The following is an 18,978-nucleotide window of genomic DNA, read 5'->3' as shown; positions in this document are numbered from 1 at the left end:
GGTCCAGAAGCACTTCCTGTTTCAGTTTTTTAACACTAGATAAACGTTGGGATAAAATACAACCAACAGAACATAAAGAACTGAATCAAAAAGTTAAACAAACATCTTAAAGATAATGATATATGTGAAATAAAAAATGGACCAGTATTGTTTAGTTTACATCTTTTGAAATGGTCTATATGGAAAATTTCCCATCTAGTATGGCCTACTTTTTTTCATTATTGTCACGCATTTAAAAAAATCATTCATTTTTAAACCAAATTAAAATAGTTGCTTAATAGGATAGTTTACCCCAAAATGAACAATTGACATCATTTACTCAAGCTCAAGGTGTTACAAACCTTTATTTTTGTTTTGTTCTGCTGAACACACACACATGAACGCATGCACGAACGCACAACATATTTTGAGCAATCTTTGTAACTAAACCATTTTGAGCACATTGACTTTCAGAATATTTTCTTTCCTACTATAGAAGTGAATGGGGCTCCTGCTTGATTTCAAACATTTTCCTTTGTGTTCATCAGAACAAAGAAATTTATACGGGTTTGTAACAACATGAGATTGAGTAAATGATGACAGAATGCTAATTTTGGGTGAACTATCCCTTTCACTATTTCAAATATTTTAGTAGGCAAGGCAAGGCAAGACAAGCGGTCTTAATCTCAAAATATATCAGTGCCATATAAATATATATATTTTTTAAAACATAGTTACTGTAGTAAAACCATGGTAACCACAAAATAACCATGGTTTTGACAAACATAGTTTTCAAAAACCATAGTAAAACCATGGTTTTGCTGATAGGAATACACCAAAAAAACATGATTTCTACACTTTTACCACAATAAAACCATGATTAATTTTTATAAGGGATGTTTATCATTTATAATTAAACCGGGCCTTAAACATGTAACTTCAGATTAAAAGATTTTTCAGTCAAATCAAAGAGATTATTTTAATAACTTGGTTTCACACCAGTCAAAACAGTTTGATAAGAAAATGCATGATGTTTGCCAAAATATTTTTTTTTTACTATACATTTGTTTACAGTGTGGTTTATGAAATAAAGTCCAAAGGTCATGAAACAAACAAGTGCAATTTTTTCTCATTTTCTAATGTAAACATCACTTTGCTTTTGCAGTAATGCTTTATTTTTCAATACAAAATATATTTATTTACACATATATACGACATAATATTAAGGTTCAAGTGTTCCCTGTGGAAAAATAGAAGGATGCTAAAATGATATTGCATACCAGGCAGACACCATCTTCATACAGATATGAACACAATCACCTTGTTGTTCATCAAAGTATAATTTCATTTACAATCTTTTGAAAATACAAAAAAAAAGAGAGAATCTCATATGTTTTATGTAATCTCTCATTGACTACACATTGACTGGCTTTAAATGTAAATATTTACACATCGTGTGAAGATAAAAATGACATTCATTTGTTTTATTGCAGGGTCTTAGGTTTGTTGGCTTTCATTATACTGTATGATATACACTCATAGAGATAAAAGGTGCAAAAGTTGTTACTAGGGCTGCACCCTTTAAAAATGTACTAATATGCACTCTTAACATGTACTTTTTAAAGGGTTACCACCCTAGTGACAGTTTTGTACCTTTTCAAAGAGTGTAGGAATCCTGCAAAAACCAGTCTGCTGGTTAACTTGGGTTACTTGTGACACTGCATATGTTAATACGGTAACAAAGTAACATTGTGTTTGCATTTCAATAAGTTTCAGCTTGTTAAACATTTAGCGAGTGCAAATTACACAGCCCTTTCAAAACTAGTCAAGCAAGACACAACTGCTCACTAGTTGAGGTAGCTGGTTTTACATACGGTAGTAATAAATTTTACATCACCTATACTATGGCTTCAGTAGATCTGGGACTTTACGGGCGGTGAAACCATGGCAATAGTAATGCCTGTAAATGTAAAATGATGAATTTAAAGACTCTTGAAATAAAGAATAAGCTTTCACATACTATAGAAAGCACCATGGGATAGCATACTACCATAATCTAGTATACTAGACATTTTGCATACATAGAATACCTGGATGACATAGCATAGTGGTGCAGTATTGGTATTTGCACTGCAGAAAATGACAAAAACATACAACTTAAGTGAATTTGTGCTTAAAACATGCAAAAAAAAATCTGCCAGTGGGGTAACAAAAAAAACTTTATTTAAACGCTTAATTAAAAAAAATTAGCACAAATTCACTTACATTTTTTATATTGTTTTCTTTATGAAGAAATACATCTTGATTTAAGAACTTTTATATATTTCTACTTAAAACAAGACAAAAATACCAAGTAAAAAAGTCATTTTTTTGCAGTGAAGGGGTTAATAAAGGTCAATTGCAGGTAATTAATGCGATTTTTAAAGAAAAATATTAGGGATGTGACGATGCATAGCGGTTCGCAATAAAAAGACCTGTATGAAATCGATTCTGGATCGCAAGACTCCGATTCTGTATCATGCACAGCTCGTGCATGTACTACGGGTCTTTTAATCAGTAGGAAGTCCTTATCAATCTTAAATCACTATGAGTTTGAGTCGTTTACAATATACATTTAAAAAAGCAACATTTGTTAAACACAAACATTTAAAATATTCTTTATTAACATGAAAATACCTGAAACAATCTGAAGAACAGCGATAGGCATTTCCTGGAATGGCGTTTGTGGTTGTTCTCTGACTGGCACAAATGGAGTTTATGCACGAGAGCGCCCCCTGGCTTTTGGATGTGGCGGCATTTCACTGTAATTCGTTAAAATTCATTCATTCAGAAAACGCTATTTGCACGATTCATCGTCACACCCTTAAAAAATATACATATTCTAAACGTTCTAAACTATATAGTTCCCATACACACTGCATTAATTCGGTTGTCACTTCACCTTTTAATGCTTAATCCTGTTCTGTACACACACACTTCAGTAATTTACGGGACTGGCAATCGCATTCTACAACCGACTTAATTCCCGCAAAATGCAGATAGTGACAACCGCATTTACAGAAACTCTGCACAGTGTGTACATAACCAAACTGAACAAGTAGTTGATCAAGTGTTTAAACGTGCATCATCGACATGACAGGTATCTCTTTTGAATAAATAAATTCCTAGAAGGGGAAAAAGTATTCTGTGTGTGCGGTTCAGAAAATGACAGCGGCACAAGCGTTTGCAGACTAGTGTTGCCAGATTTTGCACTAAAAAAACAGCGAACAAGAAAAATCCAATAATAAACCGAAATAAATCTAAATGCTTTGCCTCAAAGAAAAAAATATTGGGACTGGAACATTCACACTTTATTAACACCAAAAACTTGATCGCTTCATGAGCCAAAAGCCATAAACGGTTAAGCGCCTAAACGGTATATACATAGAAAAAAGACGAGGACCTGGCAACACTGCAAGACCGCGCGCTGTGAAGCAGCCTCACAAAAGCGTACAATACACAACGCCAAGACGGAGGTTTATTGCAAAACACAATGCTGTTAAATTATTTTGGTCAAAGCTGTGAGTGATAAGCATGCGAGACGTCAGAACGTTGCTATGGTTATTTCTGTGTCCATCATCACATTTTCTGGAGTGAGTCTTGTTCCATACACAGACATGAAACGAACATTTAGGAGATTCAATACCGCATTTAAATGCGGTTGTCACTTCCGGAAGCGTTGTGTGCGTTGGTTGTCATGGGAACGATGCACAGCAACTACCAGAAGCGAGTTATTATAATTTATAAAGTTTAAAACATGGACATTTTTCTTACAAAATCGCATTGGTAACCCCAAAAAAAAGACCTTTATTAACCCCTTGAAGCCGTGTGGATTACCTCTGTGAAGGATGAATGCACTTTATTGGGGTTTAAAGTCAAAAGTTGTTCCCTGATTTCTGTTTTCTCCCATTATAAAGCTTGAAAGTATTTATTCATGTTAATTTAGTATGTAATTATAAGGCCATTTATTAAAATAACTCTTAATGTGCTTGTCTGAAAGATGATGGGCATGTGTATCTCGGATTGCTTGAGGATGAGTAAATCATGGGGTCATTTTGATATTTGGCTGGAGCTTTAAATCATTATTTAATGGAACTGACATTAGACATTTTTAGATGTAATCAAGTGGTAGAGCAGTGCAAAAAGCCATGGGTTCGAATCCAAGGAACACACGTTTGTAAAAAAATGTATACCTTGTAATGCACTATAAGTCGCTTTGGATAAAGGATCTGCCAAATGCATAAATGTAGATAATACATTACGTCTTAGGAAAAATACAGTAAATGAATGTTTTACGTATACAGTAAATGAGCTGTAAAACAAAACTAAACTAGTATTAGAAATGTTCCTCGGCTCTAACGGTTATAAAAAAGTACATCTGAGGAAGCACCCTTTAGAAACTACGGTGTGCATATAATCACCTTTATAAAAATACTGGTATGAAAATGCACAAACTGTAAGATAATCTCTGTTTTTACCATACAAAATGTGATCTTTAATGACTAAGCAGCTTTTTTATACAGTTTTATACACGTGTTATACAGTAAGTTTCTTAAAAGAGTTTTTAATAAGGCTTATGTCCGTCTCAGGACAGTATGCAGTTGTCCTTTTCTTTCGTACTGAGACTCTGTGTTCGTCCCCTCCTAAAGCTTCCTGTTCTGCTCTTCTGCACTTCCTCTTTTTGTCCATCGCTCACTCGCACTCCTCCCGTCAGCTGCGGTGGCAGAGGAATACGTTCGCCCAGAAAAAAGCCTTCCTCCTCTGAATCCGAGGATGAGGAACAGGTCGAGCACGACTCTTCGTGTCTGTATCGGGTGGAGTGCAGGGTAAGACTGCCGTGTTTTCTTCCGTCCAGGACGCTGTTGGACCGGTGTCTCCGGTCTCCGGATTCTAGGATGTCCAGACGAGGTCTGTCGCTCTGTGAGCCCCGGGAACGTCGTAAATGCTTTTCGATGGCGAGGTGACCGCCGTGCCCCCGTCGGAAGCTGCGATGGTACGCCCCATCTGAAGGAAACACAAGATTGTGATTGTTATGATAACATGACATTTTCCTGCAACTTTCCTTCGGCCCATCATGATAAACTTCTTGAATTTCAAGTTTTTTGCTTTTTAGTTTCAGTCTGGCCTCAGTTACACTGAACAAGAATGTGGGAGACACTAAAAGTCATTTGCAATAGAAAGGGATACAGGAAAAAAATGGATGGGTGATAAAATAATGGCCTGAATCTAAAGTCAATATTTCTTTCTGCTTTTTTCAAATGGTTACATTTATTATTTTAATACTTTTGTACTCACAAGACCATAACGATATCATATTTTATGTCTCAAATAGCTGAAATCAGATATATTTCCAGATATAGTACTGAATGTAAAATTTCCTTAACATTATTATTAAAAGCTGTGTTGTATTACCCAGCACGTCCATCTGTGATGGTACTCCGGTGCAGAACCGCAACCTGTGTCCCAAACTTCCCAGCGTTTCTTCTACATCCTCCTCCTGCTCCGCATCTTCTTCTTGTCTTCTGTTGACCTCAACAGTTTCCTCTTCATCCCAATCCTCCTCTTCCACTGAATAACTGCAGCTGATTGGCTCTCTAAAGCTGACCCTGGTTGTGCTGCTGCGCACAGGTGTGACAGGAGGGGTTTCAGGTTCAGTGACAGTGGGTGGGCAATCTGAAGAATCAGATGGGTCGAAAAAGACAGGAGGCGGAGGTGGCGGAAAAGAGTCGGAGTCGGCTAAATCATCTGATGCAATTGATGGCCGAGGTTGAGGGGACATTTCTGTGATGAAGAAAGCAGAGCGGGAAAAGTTAAAAACACACACATAACTGTAATGTATGACCTCATGTGGCTTAAGGCTGAAGTAATATATTTTTTACACATACGAGAAGGTACAGTGCGCATGACACAATTTTCATCATTAGAAGAGCGCATATACAGGTGGATTTTTGCTACAGATTTCATTTTATGCACATGCGTATGTGCCTTCAGGAAAATAAAGTATGTAGCTTAGGAGATGCATTGCATTTTGTCGCAATGCGCATACTTTGAATGTCTGTGTACACGTGTGAGTCAAAAAAAACTAGACTTCGCTAGGCTGTGCATTCGATTGTGTGCAGACTATAGTTCTCCGGCTTTAGTTCTTACATTCATGATTTTATGCGCACCTATAAAACTTTCAGCATTCCCATATTCCTTTGCCGTTGAAGTTCCTCTGGACGTGCAGCTTGTTGGGAAAGGACCAAATTCAGCATAGCCGTTCAGTTCCACTGTTAACTCCAGAGCGCTGTATGGACTCTCTGATTGGTCCTTGCAGGATAACTCTGACCTGTCATTGGCTGCTGGAGAGGGCAGGTGAGAATTCTGCATGTGTTTTTGTTCATATTGTAGTGGGTCACCATTTGGTATGGCAGGGAATGTAGTGCAGACACCTAGAAAATGGCAAAAGACATGAGTTCAATGAATAAGATTTTTGTAGTTTAACATTGTTTAGAAATATGCAAATTGTCGGAGCCGATGGTGTGGTGCAAACGCACTTCTGGCAACCCGAGTTCGAATCCCGGCTCAAGGTCCTTGGCCGATCCTATACCCCTCTCTCAACCCTGTACTTTCCTGTCGTCTCTCAATTACTTACTGTCTATCAATAAAGGCAAAATGGCCCGAACAAAAAAAAAAAAAAAAGAAATACTTATGCTTGGGAGAATTTTTTTATTGTTTATAATGTAAATAAATTCGATAAGCGTCCAGGGTTGTTTTTAACTCCAAAAGCACGACTTTTCATTTATAACGGTATAAATTACATTTGGTATAATTCCCTTCTGCCATAATGTATACTTGTACCTTATATTTACATTTCTAATATTTGTTATAATTGTTTTTATAAATGTATATATTTTACAATAATCATTAATGGGATATTGGGAACACTTGAAAATATGCTAATTTTTCAGCTCCCCTAGAGTTAAACATTTGATTTTTACAGTTTTGGAATCCATTCAGCCGATCTCCGTGTATGGCGGTAGAATGTTTAGCATAGCTTAGCACAATCCATTGAATCTGATTAGACCATTAGCATCACGCTAAAAAATAAACAAAGAGTTTGGATATTTTTCCTATTTAAAACTTGACTCTTTTACATCGTGTACTAAGCAGCACCTAAAAAAAGTCCCCTGCTATTGAAAGTAACCAAGGGGACTATTTTCGGGGACCTGCGTAATATCATGTTATTACATGTTACGGCAGCAAAGTCCTTGATTATTACGCCAGATTGAGAGTATAGTTCATAGCCATATCTGCCTAGAAAATCACAACTTTTAATTTTCCATTGGTCTAAGTACACGATGTAACTACAGAAGAGTCAAGTTTGAAATAGGAAAAATATTGAAACTCTTTGGTTATTTTTTAGCGCAATGCTAATGGTCTAATCAGATTCAATGGATTATGCTAATCTTTGTTAAAAGTGCTATCGCCAGACATGGAGATCAGCTGAATGGATTCCCAAACGGTAAGAATCAAATGTTTAACTCCAGGGGAGATGGAAAATGAGCATATTTAAAAAAAAAATGGAGTGTCCCTTTAATTACATAGAAAATTAATACATACATTTTTTTACCACCTGATATTGTGATTAAATATGACCAGAACATTTACTGACAGACACAACATAAAACTATAAACATTAAAGGCAAAGTTTACCTGAAAATTTACAAAATATCATTATTTACTCACCCTCATGTCATTTAAGATCCCAATGTCTTTTGTTGTTCTTCAGAACCCAAACTGATTTTTTTAAAGTGTTGTTTCGGGTTTTCTGGTTATTATGGGAGTGGATGGTGACCACCTGGGTTGATTTGTATAATATATTTGAAGTCTCCTAAATACATTTACTCCTCTACTTGTTGTGGATAACGCCGTTTAAGTTGATACACATTAGTAAAGATCCTAAAACTGCCTGAACAACAGTTCAGAGATACAGAGAATGTGCACTGAAAGAGACGCAACACTAAAAACAAATCTGCATTTGGGTTCTGAAGAACAAACAACATGAGAGTAAGCAAATAATGACAAAGTTTTTAAGTTTGGGGTGAACTATACCTCTAACGTGGACAATTATGTCATGCACTATAAATGTCATGCGTTATAAAGACTAAAGTATGAATATGTGTAAAGCCTAAAATGCTATATATACACATACACATATATTTTATATACACACACATACATATAAAACATTTGTACCTTTGCTCTCCAGTGTAAAATGACTGCCCCCATTGACTGTTGCTGTGGTGTTCTTCCTCTTACTGTCTTTAGAGCTGATGGCTGTGGGACTGCTGCCCCCCGGTGGCCGCAGTCCAGAACTACGCTGCTTCTTTTGAGTGAGTTTATGTGACACAGATTTGCTCTGCAGGGCCGAATCACAAGAGTCCGAGTTATCCGGATCGTCTCCCAGCGAGCAGGAGCGAGAACAGAAAATGAGTCCGCTGCGGGGCAGGAAGGGTCTGCCCAACAGAGGGAGTCGACAGGTGGCACAGCAGAAACATTCTTCAGAGGCGTGCCAGTGCTGACCCTCATATGCCATCTGTCCTTGATCTATACCTACAAACATGCACACACAGATTATACACACTTACACACACACTTATACTTTAACTCTACAGTACCTGAAATGAATTTATCACTCTTTTACCATTGCTATGGTATTACTGCATACTTTTCACACTTTTACTGTTTTTGTATATCTTTATTTCATATTTTAAAATGGTTTCTGTTTTAAAATAAAATTGAATAAACATCACAAAATATATACTTAAGCTATGTAATGCAGTCTGAAAAGTGGGATTAACGTGCTATTTTATCACATAGATGCAATTTAAACCAATCAGAATGAAGGACCAGAGCTACCCATTTTATAATATTCATCTATGCCTAGGTATATACAGTTTTACATTCTACGGCACCTTTAAACTGCTGTAGAAATCAACTTCATCTGTACAGACTCATATTGTACATATTGTATGATCTCCACAGAAACAGGAAATATAAAAAAAATATTGTTTGGCCTGTACTCACTGATATGTTCCCCACAGGTGTCACAGTACTCTGCATACAGGGACTCATAACAGCAGCAGCAGTAAGGACGACTCTCTCTCATGATGTAACGCTGACCGCCCAGTGCTGCTTCACACTCGAAACAGCAGAAGTGCTTCATGTGCCAGTGTCGGCCCTCGGCCTCTGTGCACTCATCCGCAAAAATGATCTGATCATCAGAAGAGGAAGACAGCGGTTAATGTATAGTGATGTGAGAATGTCTTTCTTTCTATTGTTCAAAAAACATTTGGTCAAAAGTTGTAACATGCACATTCACTTATGTAAAAATAAAGAGATCAGTATATGAAAACCAAACCATTAAGGATCTGCTATAGATAGCAGTTTTTCTTTCAATATTAATTTAATTTATGGTATATTTTATTTGATTGTACATATTTCTGATGTTTTATTATTAATTCTGTATATTGTAATTATTTAAAATAAAATTGGCAATTTGGCAAATGCTTTAATCCAAAACAAATTATAGTGAATTGAAGTTCTACTATTATTATCAAAATGTTTGTTCCCTAAGGATCGATGTAATACACTTGCATGTTAAAAATTATGAAAATAATGAATGATTATAATTCAAACTATTAAAAGTAATATATTTTTAAGGTTTTAATTTTAACATTTTAACTATTATTTGAATGATAAACAGTGATTTGTTGTTTTATTATTGCGTCATTTACTATTTTTAAAGTAACACTTTGTAGTTTTTCAGCCCTTTATAATATATTTTCAAGACCCTTGTGATGGTACATTGACTTAAAATAGGTTGAATGACATGCCTGACGGGGTCTGTATCGCTTTTACTCGTACTTTTAAACTTGGGGTTTCGGGTACTTTAGTAACCCGAGCACAAAACAAAAAACTACAAAAATCTGCTTTACGGCATACGTCACTTCCTCCACTTCCTCAAATTCGGACGTGAGAGCGCAACTATTTATTTTCCTGATGTTTTTGTCATGACCAAAGCAGCAACTAAGAAAAAGAAACCCAAGGTTTTGTCGAAGGAGACCAGAAAGAGAAAAGGGGAGAGGGACAGAATAAAAGAAGGACGAGGATCAATATTGGGCCAGCGTTCGCTCGCTGGCGTGAACTAAAGAAGGAGGAGCGGTTTCTGACCGATGCTGACATGGCCCTCATGCTTTTGTACTAGTAAGTAATGTTATAATGCTTTCATATATAAGTCCTGTCTGGAGCCCGGCTACTTGGAGAGTTTAGCGAGAGACTTATATCACGTGACATTGTGGCACCGTGATGGTTCGATTTCCCTTTAAGGCATGTTTAAAAATATAAACTTTAACCAAGCGACTACCGTTACAACTGGCTTGTATACTTGAGCTATGCAATCTCTTGCTGTTTGAACAAAATAAAACCCCTGAAATTATATTAATATGACATGCTGGAAGGCACACTTTGTGACCTAAAGAGTTGTCTTCTTTTCCTTTGCGACAGTGCTGCTTCGCTTGTGGCCTCTAGGGGCGCTAGACGTGAAAAATACATGTCTTGCACCCCCTAGTGGCCAAAAAGTTCCATGGTGTGCCTTTAATAAACAATACATAACTAAATATGTTGAATTGACTTTTTAATATAAATGATTTTGGGACACAGGAACACCATACGATACTATTTATTTAGGCAATATATGCTGAATTTGAATTTGCATCTCCTGTGTCAGCAACAAGGTCTGTGGAAACCACTACATCACAGCTGTCATCATTTCAGTGAATATAATAACAGCAAATGAACAGAAAAACACTGGGTGTAAAACAACTCTCACCTCATCACAGGCCTGACAGCGGGGTTTGATGTGCTCAGCATGGTGCCGGCCGCAATAGATGTGACCTTCCTGATAGAAGTAAATGAGATCTACCAGCAACTCATTACAGGAGGCACATTGGAAGCATTGAGGGTGCCAGCAGGTGCCGTGACCTGCCCGTGACGCAAACACCGCAATGTCCCCACCACAGATCTGTCTTCCACACTGAGAGAGAGAGAGAGAGAGAGAGAGAGAGAGAGAGAGAGAGAGAGAGAGAGAGAGAGAGAGAGAGAGAGAGAGAGAGAGAGAGAGAGAGAGAGAGAGAGAGAGAGAGAGAGAGACAAAACCTTTAAAACAACAGGCTTTGTCCAAATTCTTTTGGAACAGTATACAGCATATTCATTTAAGTTACAAAAAATTTGCAAGTAAATAAAGGCCCAGTTTCACAGACAAGGACTAGGCTTTATTTATATTTAAATGTTTAGGCATTTTTTATAAACATGCCTTAGAAAAAGAAGTTACTGGTGTGTATCTTAAAGGAATATTCAATTTTCTTAAAAGAAAAATCCAGATAATTTACTCACCACAATGTCATCCAAAATGTTGATGTCTTTCTTTGTTCAGTCGATAAGAAATTATGTTTTTGAGGAAAACATTGCAGGATTTTTCTCATTTTAATGGACCTTAATGGACCCCAACACTTAACACTTAACTCAACACTTAACAGTTTTTTTCAACAGAGTTTCAAAGGACTCTAAATGATCCCAAACGAGACATAAGGGTCTTATCTAGCGAAACGATTGTCATTTTTGACAATAAAAATAACAAATATACACTTTTAAAGCACAACTTCTCGTTTAAATCCGGTCGTGATACGCCAACGTGACACCAAGCAATACGTCATGACGTCAAGAGGTCACAGAGGACGAATACGAAACTCCGCCCCAGTGTTTTTTAAGTGTTGAGAACGAGGACCGTTCCTACGTTGTTGTATGTCAACTGATACTAATTAATGTCTTTGTGTCAGTTTATTGTTTAAAATGGACCGCAAATGTGCGTTTTATATATGTAACACGTGACCTCCCTACAACACTACACATTTACGTTAGGTCACGCTGGACCGAATTTAAACTAGAAGTTGTGCTTTAAAAGTGTATATTTGTTATTTTTATTTTTATGACAATCGTTTTGCTAGATAAGACCCTTATGCCTCGTTTGGGATCATTTATAGTCCTTTGAAACTCCGTAGAAAAAAACTGTTAAGTGTTGAGTTAAGTGTTAAGTGTTGGGCTCTATTAAAGTCCATTAAAATGAGAAAAATCCTGCAATGTTTTCCTCAAAAAACATAATTTCTTCTCGACTGAACAAAGAAAGACATCAACATTTTGGATGACATTGTGGTGAGTAAATTACCTGGATTTTTCTTTTAAGAAAATGGACTAATCCTTTAAGATCTTTATGTAGCTTTAGTTAAGACAACTCAAACATGTGTTTTAGTCTAAGAGTAGCCTCTCTTGTCTTTTAGCTTCAACTGTTGTTTAGCAGAATAGCATCTAATCTGATCAATTCAAAATGTAAATCTTTATACACAGAATGAATGTATGAAATAAAGATAACATACATACAAACTCTATCTTCAATGCCATTAAAACAAAAAAAACGAACTGCCTCTCCCCAACACAACCACACCCTCTTGCCTCCATTTCAGCTGAAAAATGGGTGTTAAAACCTAACAAAAATATATTCGAAACACTGTAGGGGGTGCATGGAAACTATGTGCTTTATCTAATACATATGATATCTCGCATTGTGCCGGTCTGGCCGGGATCTGATCTTGTCATAGGATATCTAAAAATTACCTAAACCCACTAGCCAGATGAGTGCCTCTTCAGCTCTATACTTAAGCTGAAGTATGTTTCATTTCTGGAGCAGGCAGTAGTCGTGAGATGTTATGAACCCCTCTCTCATCCTTAAGGCTCTCTTTCTTTACCTGTTGGCAGATGGCTCCAGTCATGGTGACCGGAAAAAGTCGAACGATGCCACGACCAAGATTTTCTCTTTTCCTCTGCTGGCTGAATAACCGCAGTTCTTTCTTCTCTTCTTCATCCAAAGAATTACAGTACTGAGGCTGCATACATACAATAACAACACAATTACTGTTATACCAACACAAACTGACATGATTACAAACATCATTGTGTATTTAAATCTCATGAAAATGTATGCACATTTAAAGGGAAACTTCGCTTTTTTGAAAATTTCAAATATTAGCATAGCTTAGCATAATTCATTGAATCTGATTAGACCATTAGCATAGTGCTAAAAAATAACCAAAGACTTTCAATATTTTTCCTATTAAAACTTTACTCTTCTGTAGTTACATCATGTACTGTCTGTTTTTAAATCTTTGTTGAAAACATACTTTTTTGATTTGGCATTTTTGTAACTGATTTGTGTTTTTCATGGTTGTACTGTATTACTGTGTATTTATGTATTGCATTTTTATTTGTCTTTACTGCTGTTCAGCACATTGGTCAACCTTTGGTTGAATTTAATAGTGCTATATAAATAAAATTGACATTGACTAAGACCGACGAAAAATTAAAAGTTGTGATTTTCTTGGGCGATATGGCTAGGCACTATACTCTCATTTCTGCGTAATAATCAAGGACTTTGCTGCCGTAACATGGCTCCAGGAGGCACAATAATATTATGTAGTGCCCGAATATAGTCCCCTGCTATTGAAAGATACTAAGGGGACTATTTTCGACTGCTGCGTAATATCATTGTGTCTCCTTTTTTTTTTTTTAAAGATGCTACATGGTCTAATCAGATTCAATAGATTATGCTAAGCTACACTCTAAAAATGCTGGGTTGTTTTTAACCCAGGGCTGGGTCACTATTGGACAGAACACACTGCCAGGTTAAAATGACCCAACTGCTGGGTTATTTTAAGCCAACTGCTGGGTTGTTTCAACATCGTTGATTGACAATAACCCAGCAATTGGGTTAAAACAACCCAGCAGTTGGGTCATTTTAACCCGGCAGTGTGATCTGTCCAATAGTGACCCAGCCCTGGGTTAAAAACAACCCAGCATTTTTTGAGTGTATGTTAAAAGTGGTAGCGCCAGACCCGGAGATCAGCTAAATGGATTCCAAAATGGTGAAAATCAAATGTAAAATTCTAGGGAGCTGGAAAATTAGCTTATTTTAAAAAAGTGTCCCTTTAAAGACATTCAAAGCTCATCATCTTTTTTTAAAAATAATGTTTTAATACCGTAACATATGGGGATGTTTTGTAATTCTTATTATTCTCATTGGTAAGTTTCATAAGATACTACTGTATCTAATAATGTAATCTTATTTGCTCCATTACAGCAAAAAACAGTTTTTTTAAATTAAACTGCATACACTAGAGGCAATACAACAAAAACTGATAAGATGTTTAATATCATTAATGCATCTTTGTTGCATTAAGCAATAGGTTATGCTAAAATTTTATTAACTTTGATATTACTTTACAGGTTGTATAGATTATATTGTATTAACATGAGTAAATGCATTAGCTAACATGAACAAACAATGTGCAATATAGTTTATTTATTAATCTTTGTTAATATCAGATATGTCGATACCGTTGTAATTGTTAGTAGTTCATTGTGCATTAACTAATGTAAGGCTACAATTTATGCTGAATTAACATGAAATAAGATTAATAAATGTTTTGAGTATTGTTTACTGTATTGTTCGTGCATTAACTAATGTTTAAAAAAAAACAACGTTATTGTAAAGTATTATCAAATCATCTGATTTTGGATTAGGGTTTTAAAGTGGACAGTATTTTTTTCTGGTAAAGCTGCTTTGAAACAATGCAACATTTAAAATTAGTGATATATAAATACATTTGAATGAGTATTTCAGTTATAATTGAAAAGCATGTATATTTGTACTGTGTACAAACTAGTATTTAAAGCATTTTACCTCACTGTCATGGGCTGGAAGCTGGTGTAAGAGTTGTTTAATGCGATGTCGTTCTCCAACACTGTTTACATACGGCACCTTTTCTTCTGGAATACAGCTGTAATATTGATAAACCTACAGATACACACAAAATTTAACTGACACACTCGCAAAAAAAAGATAAATGTATAATTTTCCATTGCACAGTACCCCACATGTCAGGTCGGCTCACTGTTGGGGGCTTTTCCAATGGGATCACTACATAGTACCTGATACTTTTTTGGACCACCACAGTTGGCATTCCATGTGAGGTGAGCTGATACTAAAGGGTTAATCACTGATTGGTCTGAGAGAATCTTCACTACTAGCATCATCGCTAAACGCAAAATTAGCTTTACCTTCATGTAGGGGTGGGCGATATGACCAAAATCTTCTATCACAATAGGATTAATTTTATATCATGATAACGATATGTATCACGGTAGAGTTTTTTATGTTTTAATAAGGTTTAAATCTTTAATACCATAGAAATGTTCATAATTCTCACAAAAAACATATACAAGCATAGAAAGAAGATAAAAACAAACAAAACTCAAGCTCTCTGAAGATACACAGTCAATAAGAATGATAATAAATAATTATGCATGTATGTATAGGCCTATATATATTTTTATTTAAGGTAGAAAAGTGATTTAATCAGGAGCAGTGAGAGATTTTTTTCTCAATGCTGTTTGATTAACACGAGTGACAGACAGGAGCAAAATTAGGTAACTTCCCCTTTAAGACCAAAGTCCGGATCCAATACACTGTTACACATGCGCTTTCTCTTTTAGCTGTTTACTTTCTCTTAAGACCTTACTGGTCGTGTTTATGATGATGCTTGCAAAGACGGGAATTTTGACGCATATGTGTATTTAAGGCCAATAAAGCGGGAAAAATGCTCACGAGCTTAATAAGCAGAGGTCGCGCGACTTGCGCGCTCCTCACAGACAGAAAGAGCAGCGGTTGCGCGACTTGTCCGCTCCTGACACACAGAAAGAACGCACGCATACAGATCTGTTGTCTGTGTTTCAATGGCTTAAAATAACTTGTTTTAAAACTGCAGTGCTTAAATACGTGTACAAACGTTACGTTTTCGCGACCACACGCACAGGAGCGTGACGTAGGCACGTAACCTCGATAGAAACGATAGTCCAAAATCTCTACCGGTTGACAAATTTCTACCGGTTAATTTTGTCTACCGGTTTATCGCCCACCCCTACCTTCATGCATGCACATCTCGAGCAAACCTGTAGTCATCTGTGCTTTGTTGTAAGTTGCCAAACTCCCTTGTAGTGGTGAAAAACATCCACAGGCTTAGAATCAGGAACAGCCGCATGTATGCACTTTTGCAACTTTTAGGGTTCAGCGGAGTGCATCGACTGACACAACATGAGTGTTTGTACAGAAACGTCATGTGAGACATAGATATAGTGATAAACACGATGTGCAAACATCTTTTTGTGGTGGTCAATTTTGATTTTGTTGCAGACTGACAAATAAATGAATGTATAGGAAACACTGCATTCCAATGATGCTCCCTCTGTTGCTCGCTCCCATCATTTTATCCCAAACTTTTAAATTAAACACATTATTTTCTATGAATAAACACATACCATCGCAAAAATGTACACTTAATGTCTTTCTAATACACATACTGCTTCTTCACCTGTTCAGGTTTGAGTCCAGGCGGCACCCAGGCATATTCCTCTGAAGCACATCCCGAGTCGTCGTCGGATATCGAGTGCCTTTGGAAGTCCGACACCAGCTTCATCATCATCTTTTCGAGCTGACCAGGCACCGAGCGCACAACATGCTCTTCCCGAACACACTTACAATGCACACAGATCTTCCTGTGGAAACAGACCAGCAGGGAGGTGTTGAGAGGACGTGACAAAACTCAGACTTAAGAAATTGTTTGGGATTTGGATAATACAAGTTCTGCAAAATGCACAGTTGAGAGATTAAATAGTTTGCAGTTAAAAGAGATTAAACCAGACTTTATAATCCTGACAAATCTCTCTTATCTTTCATCTCTCTCCACTGGCTACAGATTGAAGCCTGTGTCAGGTATAAGTCACTACTGCTCACTTAGAGGCTGTTTACACTTGGCATTAACATGCGTTTTCGTCGATCGGATCACAAGTGGACGATGTTAATGCCAGGTGTAAACGGTGTTCAAAACGTTTTGAGCTCGTCCACTTTCGACCACTTTCAACCACGTCCAGAGGTAGTCGAAACCACTTTCGATCGGATCGCTTTGGAGTTGCTGAAGGCATATGTGGTTGAATGTGTTCGAACAGCCACACGCGACCGCCTTCTCTCCGCCCATTTATCTAATCTGAGGTATTAAACGCAAGTTTTACGTCTTTTTTTGACTTCTGGCGTGAACATACGGTGAACAGCGCTATTTTTAGCCTTTCATTGATAAAACTAAAGCGGCTGATCTCCGTGGTTTCGTTTTGAAAGCGTGAAAGTTGCGCGATCCTATTTCATCAATTGCGCTGAAAATTCAGAGAAAGCTCCAACATACACACGTACAAAACTCTGTGCAGTATGTTTACTTGCTAAACAAGCAGTGGACTCCGACATAATATTAGTTTGCGTCCATATAAACTCATAATTACTCCCGCTCGCGTTTGAATGACAGCAGAGAGACTCGCCCACCGTCTCACAGACCACCCCCTCACAGTATTCAGGACAGAAGCGGTCGAAAGTGGAGATTTAAATACCAGGTGTAAACGTGATGTGTCTCCCTCGTCCACTTGTGATCCGATCGATGAAAACACATCTTAATACCAAGTGTAAACAGCCCCTTACAGGATTTCACTGGCACTGCACCGGCATACTTTCACACATACTCCTGCATTCCTACACCCCATCCAAAACCGTATGTTCAGCCAAGGAGCAGGGCTTTGTGTTACCTTCAAAAATGGGCACTAAATCACGTTCCCACTCATTTTCCATCACTACTCTTTGCTGGTGGAATGATCTTCCTGTAAGAGTCCGGTCAGCCACACTTCTTGCAACATTCCAAAAATGAATTAAAAACTATTTTTCAAAATACTTGACCAATTGATATTGACAGCATTTCCACCTCTTCAATCTAAAAAAAAAAAAACCTAAAATAAAATAAAACTGTCTGCTAAATGCCTAAAATAGAATGTTTTGTCATTTGTCATTACAATAAAAGCTACTGACAAATGCAAATACAGCATTTCTGTAAAGACAGGTTCGAGGCCCAGGGAACACAAATATGGATTAAATGTACAGCTTCAATGCATTGTAAGCTGCAATGGATAAAAGTTTCTGACAAATGCACGAATGTAAACGCAAGAACCTGAACAGATTAGAACACAATTTAATCAGTGTTGGATTAACTATTCTTTAAAATGTTGTTCGAACAATGTTTGGAAAAAAATATATGTTTTCCTTTACACAGGCTCATCATTACAGACTGATTCCTCATCTAAATATAGAAATAACACCAATGGCTACATTTACACAGAAACGATATGAAAAGAAAAAGCAAAAGTCGCGTTGCGTCATCACTTTTTATCCTGCGTTTATACAAGCGTTTTGAGGGGGAAATCTGCATGAATATGGTGATGCAAAAGTGTGATATTTAATGTAGTATGCACTCCAGACAGCTAGATGGCAATGTGAAGAACTGACACACAACACCACCAAGTCTGCACGCCTGCGCACAATCTTCTTCCTTGTTCTCTCGTCCAAAGCAGTCTTGTTTGCCTTCGATGAACTGGCGCATCAACAATTTGATAGAGGTAATTAATGCGCCTTCTCTGATCAGAAATACTAGCTGTGAATATTTCGAACAACTGCTTGTATATTTATCAGAGCTGCTACGGCAACTTGAAGGTCCAACATATAGAAATAATCCGACACGTTTGTTGTTATTTTCCTGAACTGGCGCATGCCTGTGACGTAAACACGTACGTGACGAGAGCCACAGTGAGCAGACTTTTGCGTTTTTACCCTCTAGACGGGAACGCAAGGGTAGAGCGTTTTTAAGATTTCCACTCTGGAGGGTGATTTCACTTTTTCCCGTTTTTAAGCGCCAAAAACGCTGCCTCCGTATAAATGAAAGG

General features: G+C 37.1%; 1 protein-coding gene across 3 annotated transcripts in view; it reads right to left on the bottom strand.

Annotated features, from left to right (window-relative positions):
- Positions 1–879: 879 nt before the first annotated feature.
- The window catches only part of prickle3 (prickle homolog 3), a 61,508-nt gene continuing 43,409 nt past the window's right edge, over positions 880–18,978 (bottom strand). For all 3 annotated transcript variants that reach the window (XM_065247699.2, XM_065247701.2, XM_065247700.2), the window contains 9 exons: positions 16,539–16,722; positions 14,852–14,965; positions 12,861–12,998; positions 10,892–11,095; positions 9,088–9,274; positions 8,257–8,613; positions 6,186–6,449; positions 5,431–5,799; positions 880–5,022 (listed from right to left, as the gene is read on the bottom strand). In XM_065247699.2, the coding sequence (XP_065103771.1) occupies positions 4,604–5,022; positions 5,431–5,799; positions 6,186–6,449; positions 8,257–8,613; positions 9,088–9,274; positions 10,892–11,095; positions 12,861–12,998; positions 14,852–14,965; positions 16,539–16,722 (2,236 nt within the window). In that variant the 3' untranslated portion in view covers positions 880–4,603. The remainder of the gene's footprint in view (positions 5,023–5,430; positions 5,800–6,185; positions 6,450–8,256; positions 8,614–9,087; positions 9,275–10,891; positions 11,096–12,860; positions 12,999–14,851; positions 14,966–16,538; positions 16,723–18,978) is intronic.

The sequence above is a fragment of the Paramisgurnus dabryanus genome, chromosome 11, assembly GCF_030506205.2.
Source record: "Paramisgurnus dabryanus chromosome 11, PD_genome_1.1, whole genome shotgun sequence".
NCBI classification, from domain to species: Eukaryota; Metazoa; Chordata; class Actinopteri; order Cypriniformes; family Cobitidae; genus Paramisgurnus; species Paramisgurnus dabryanus.
The sequence above is the reverse complement of the archived record's forward strand: the minus strand, read 5'-3'. Positions and strand labels throughout refer to the sequence as shown.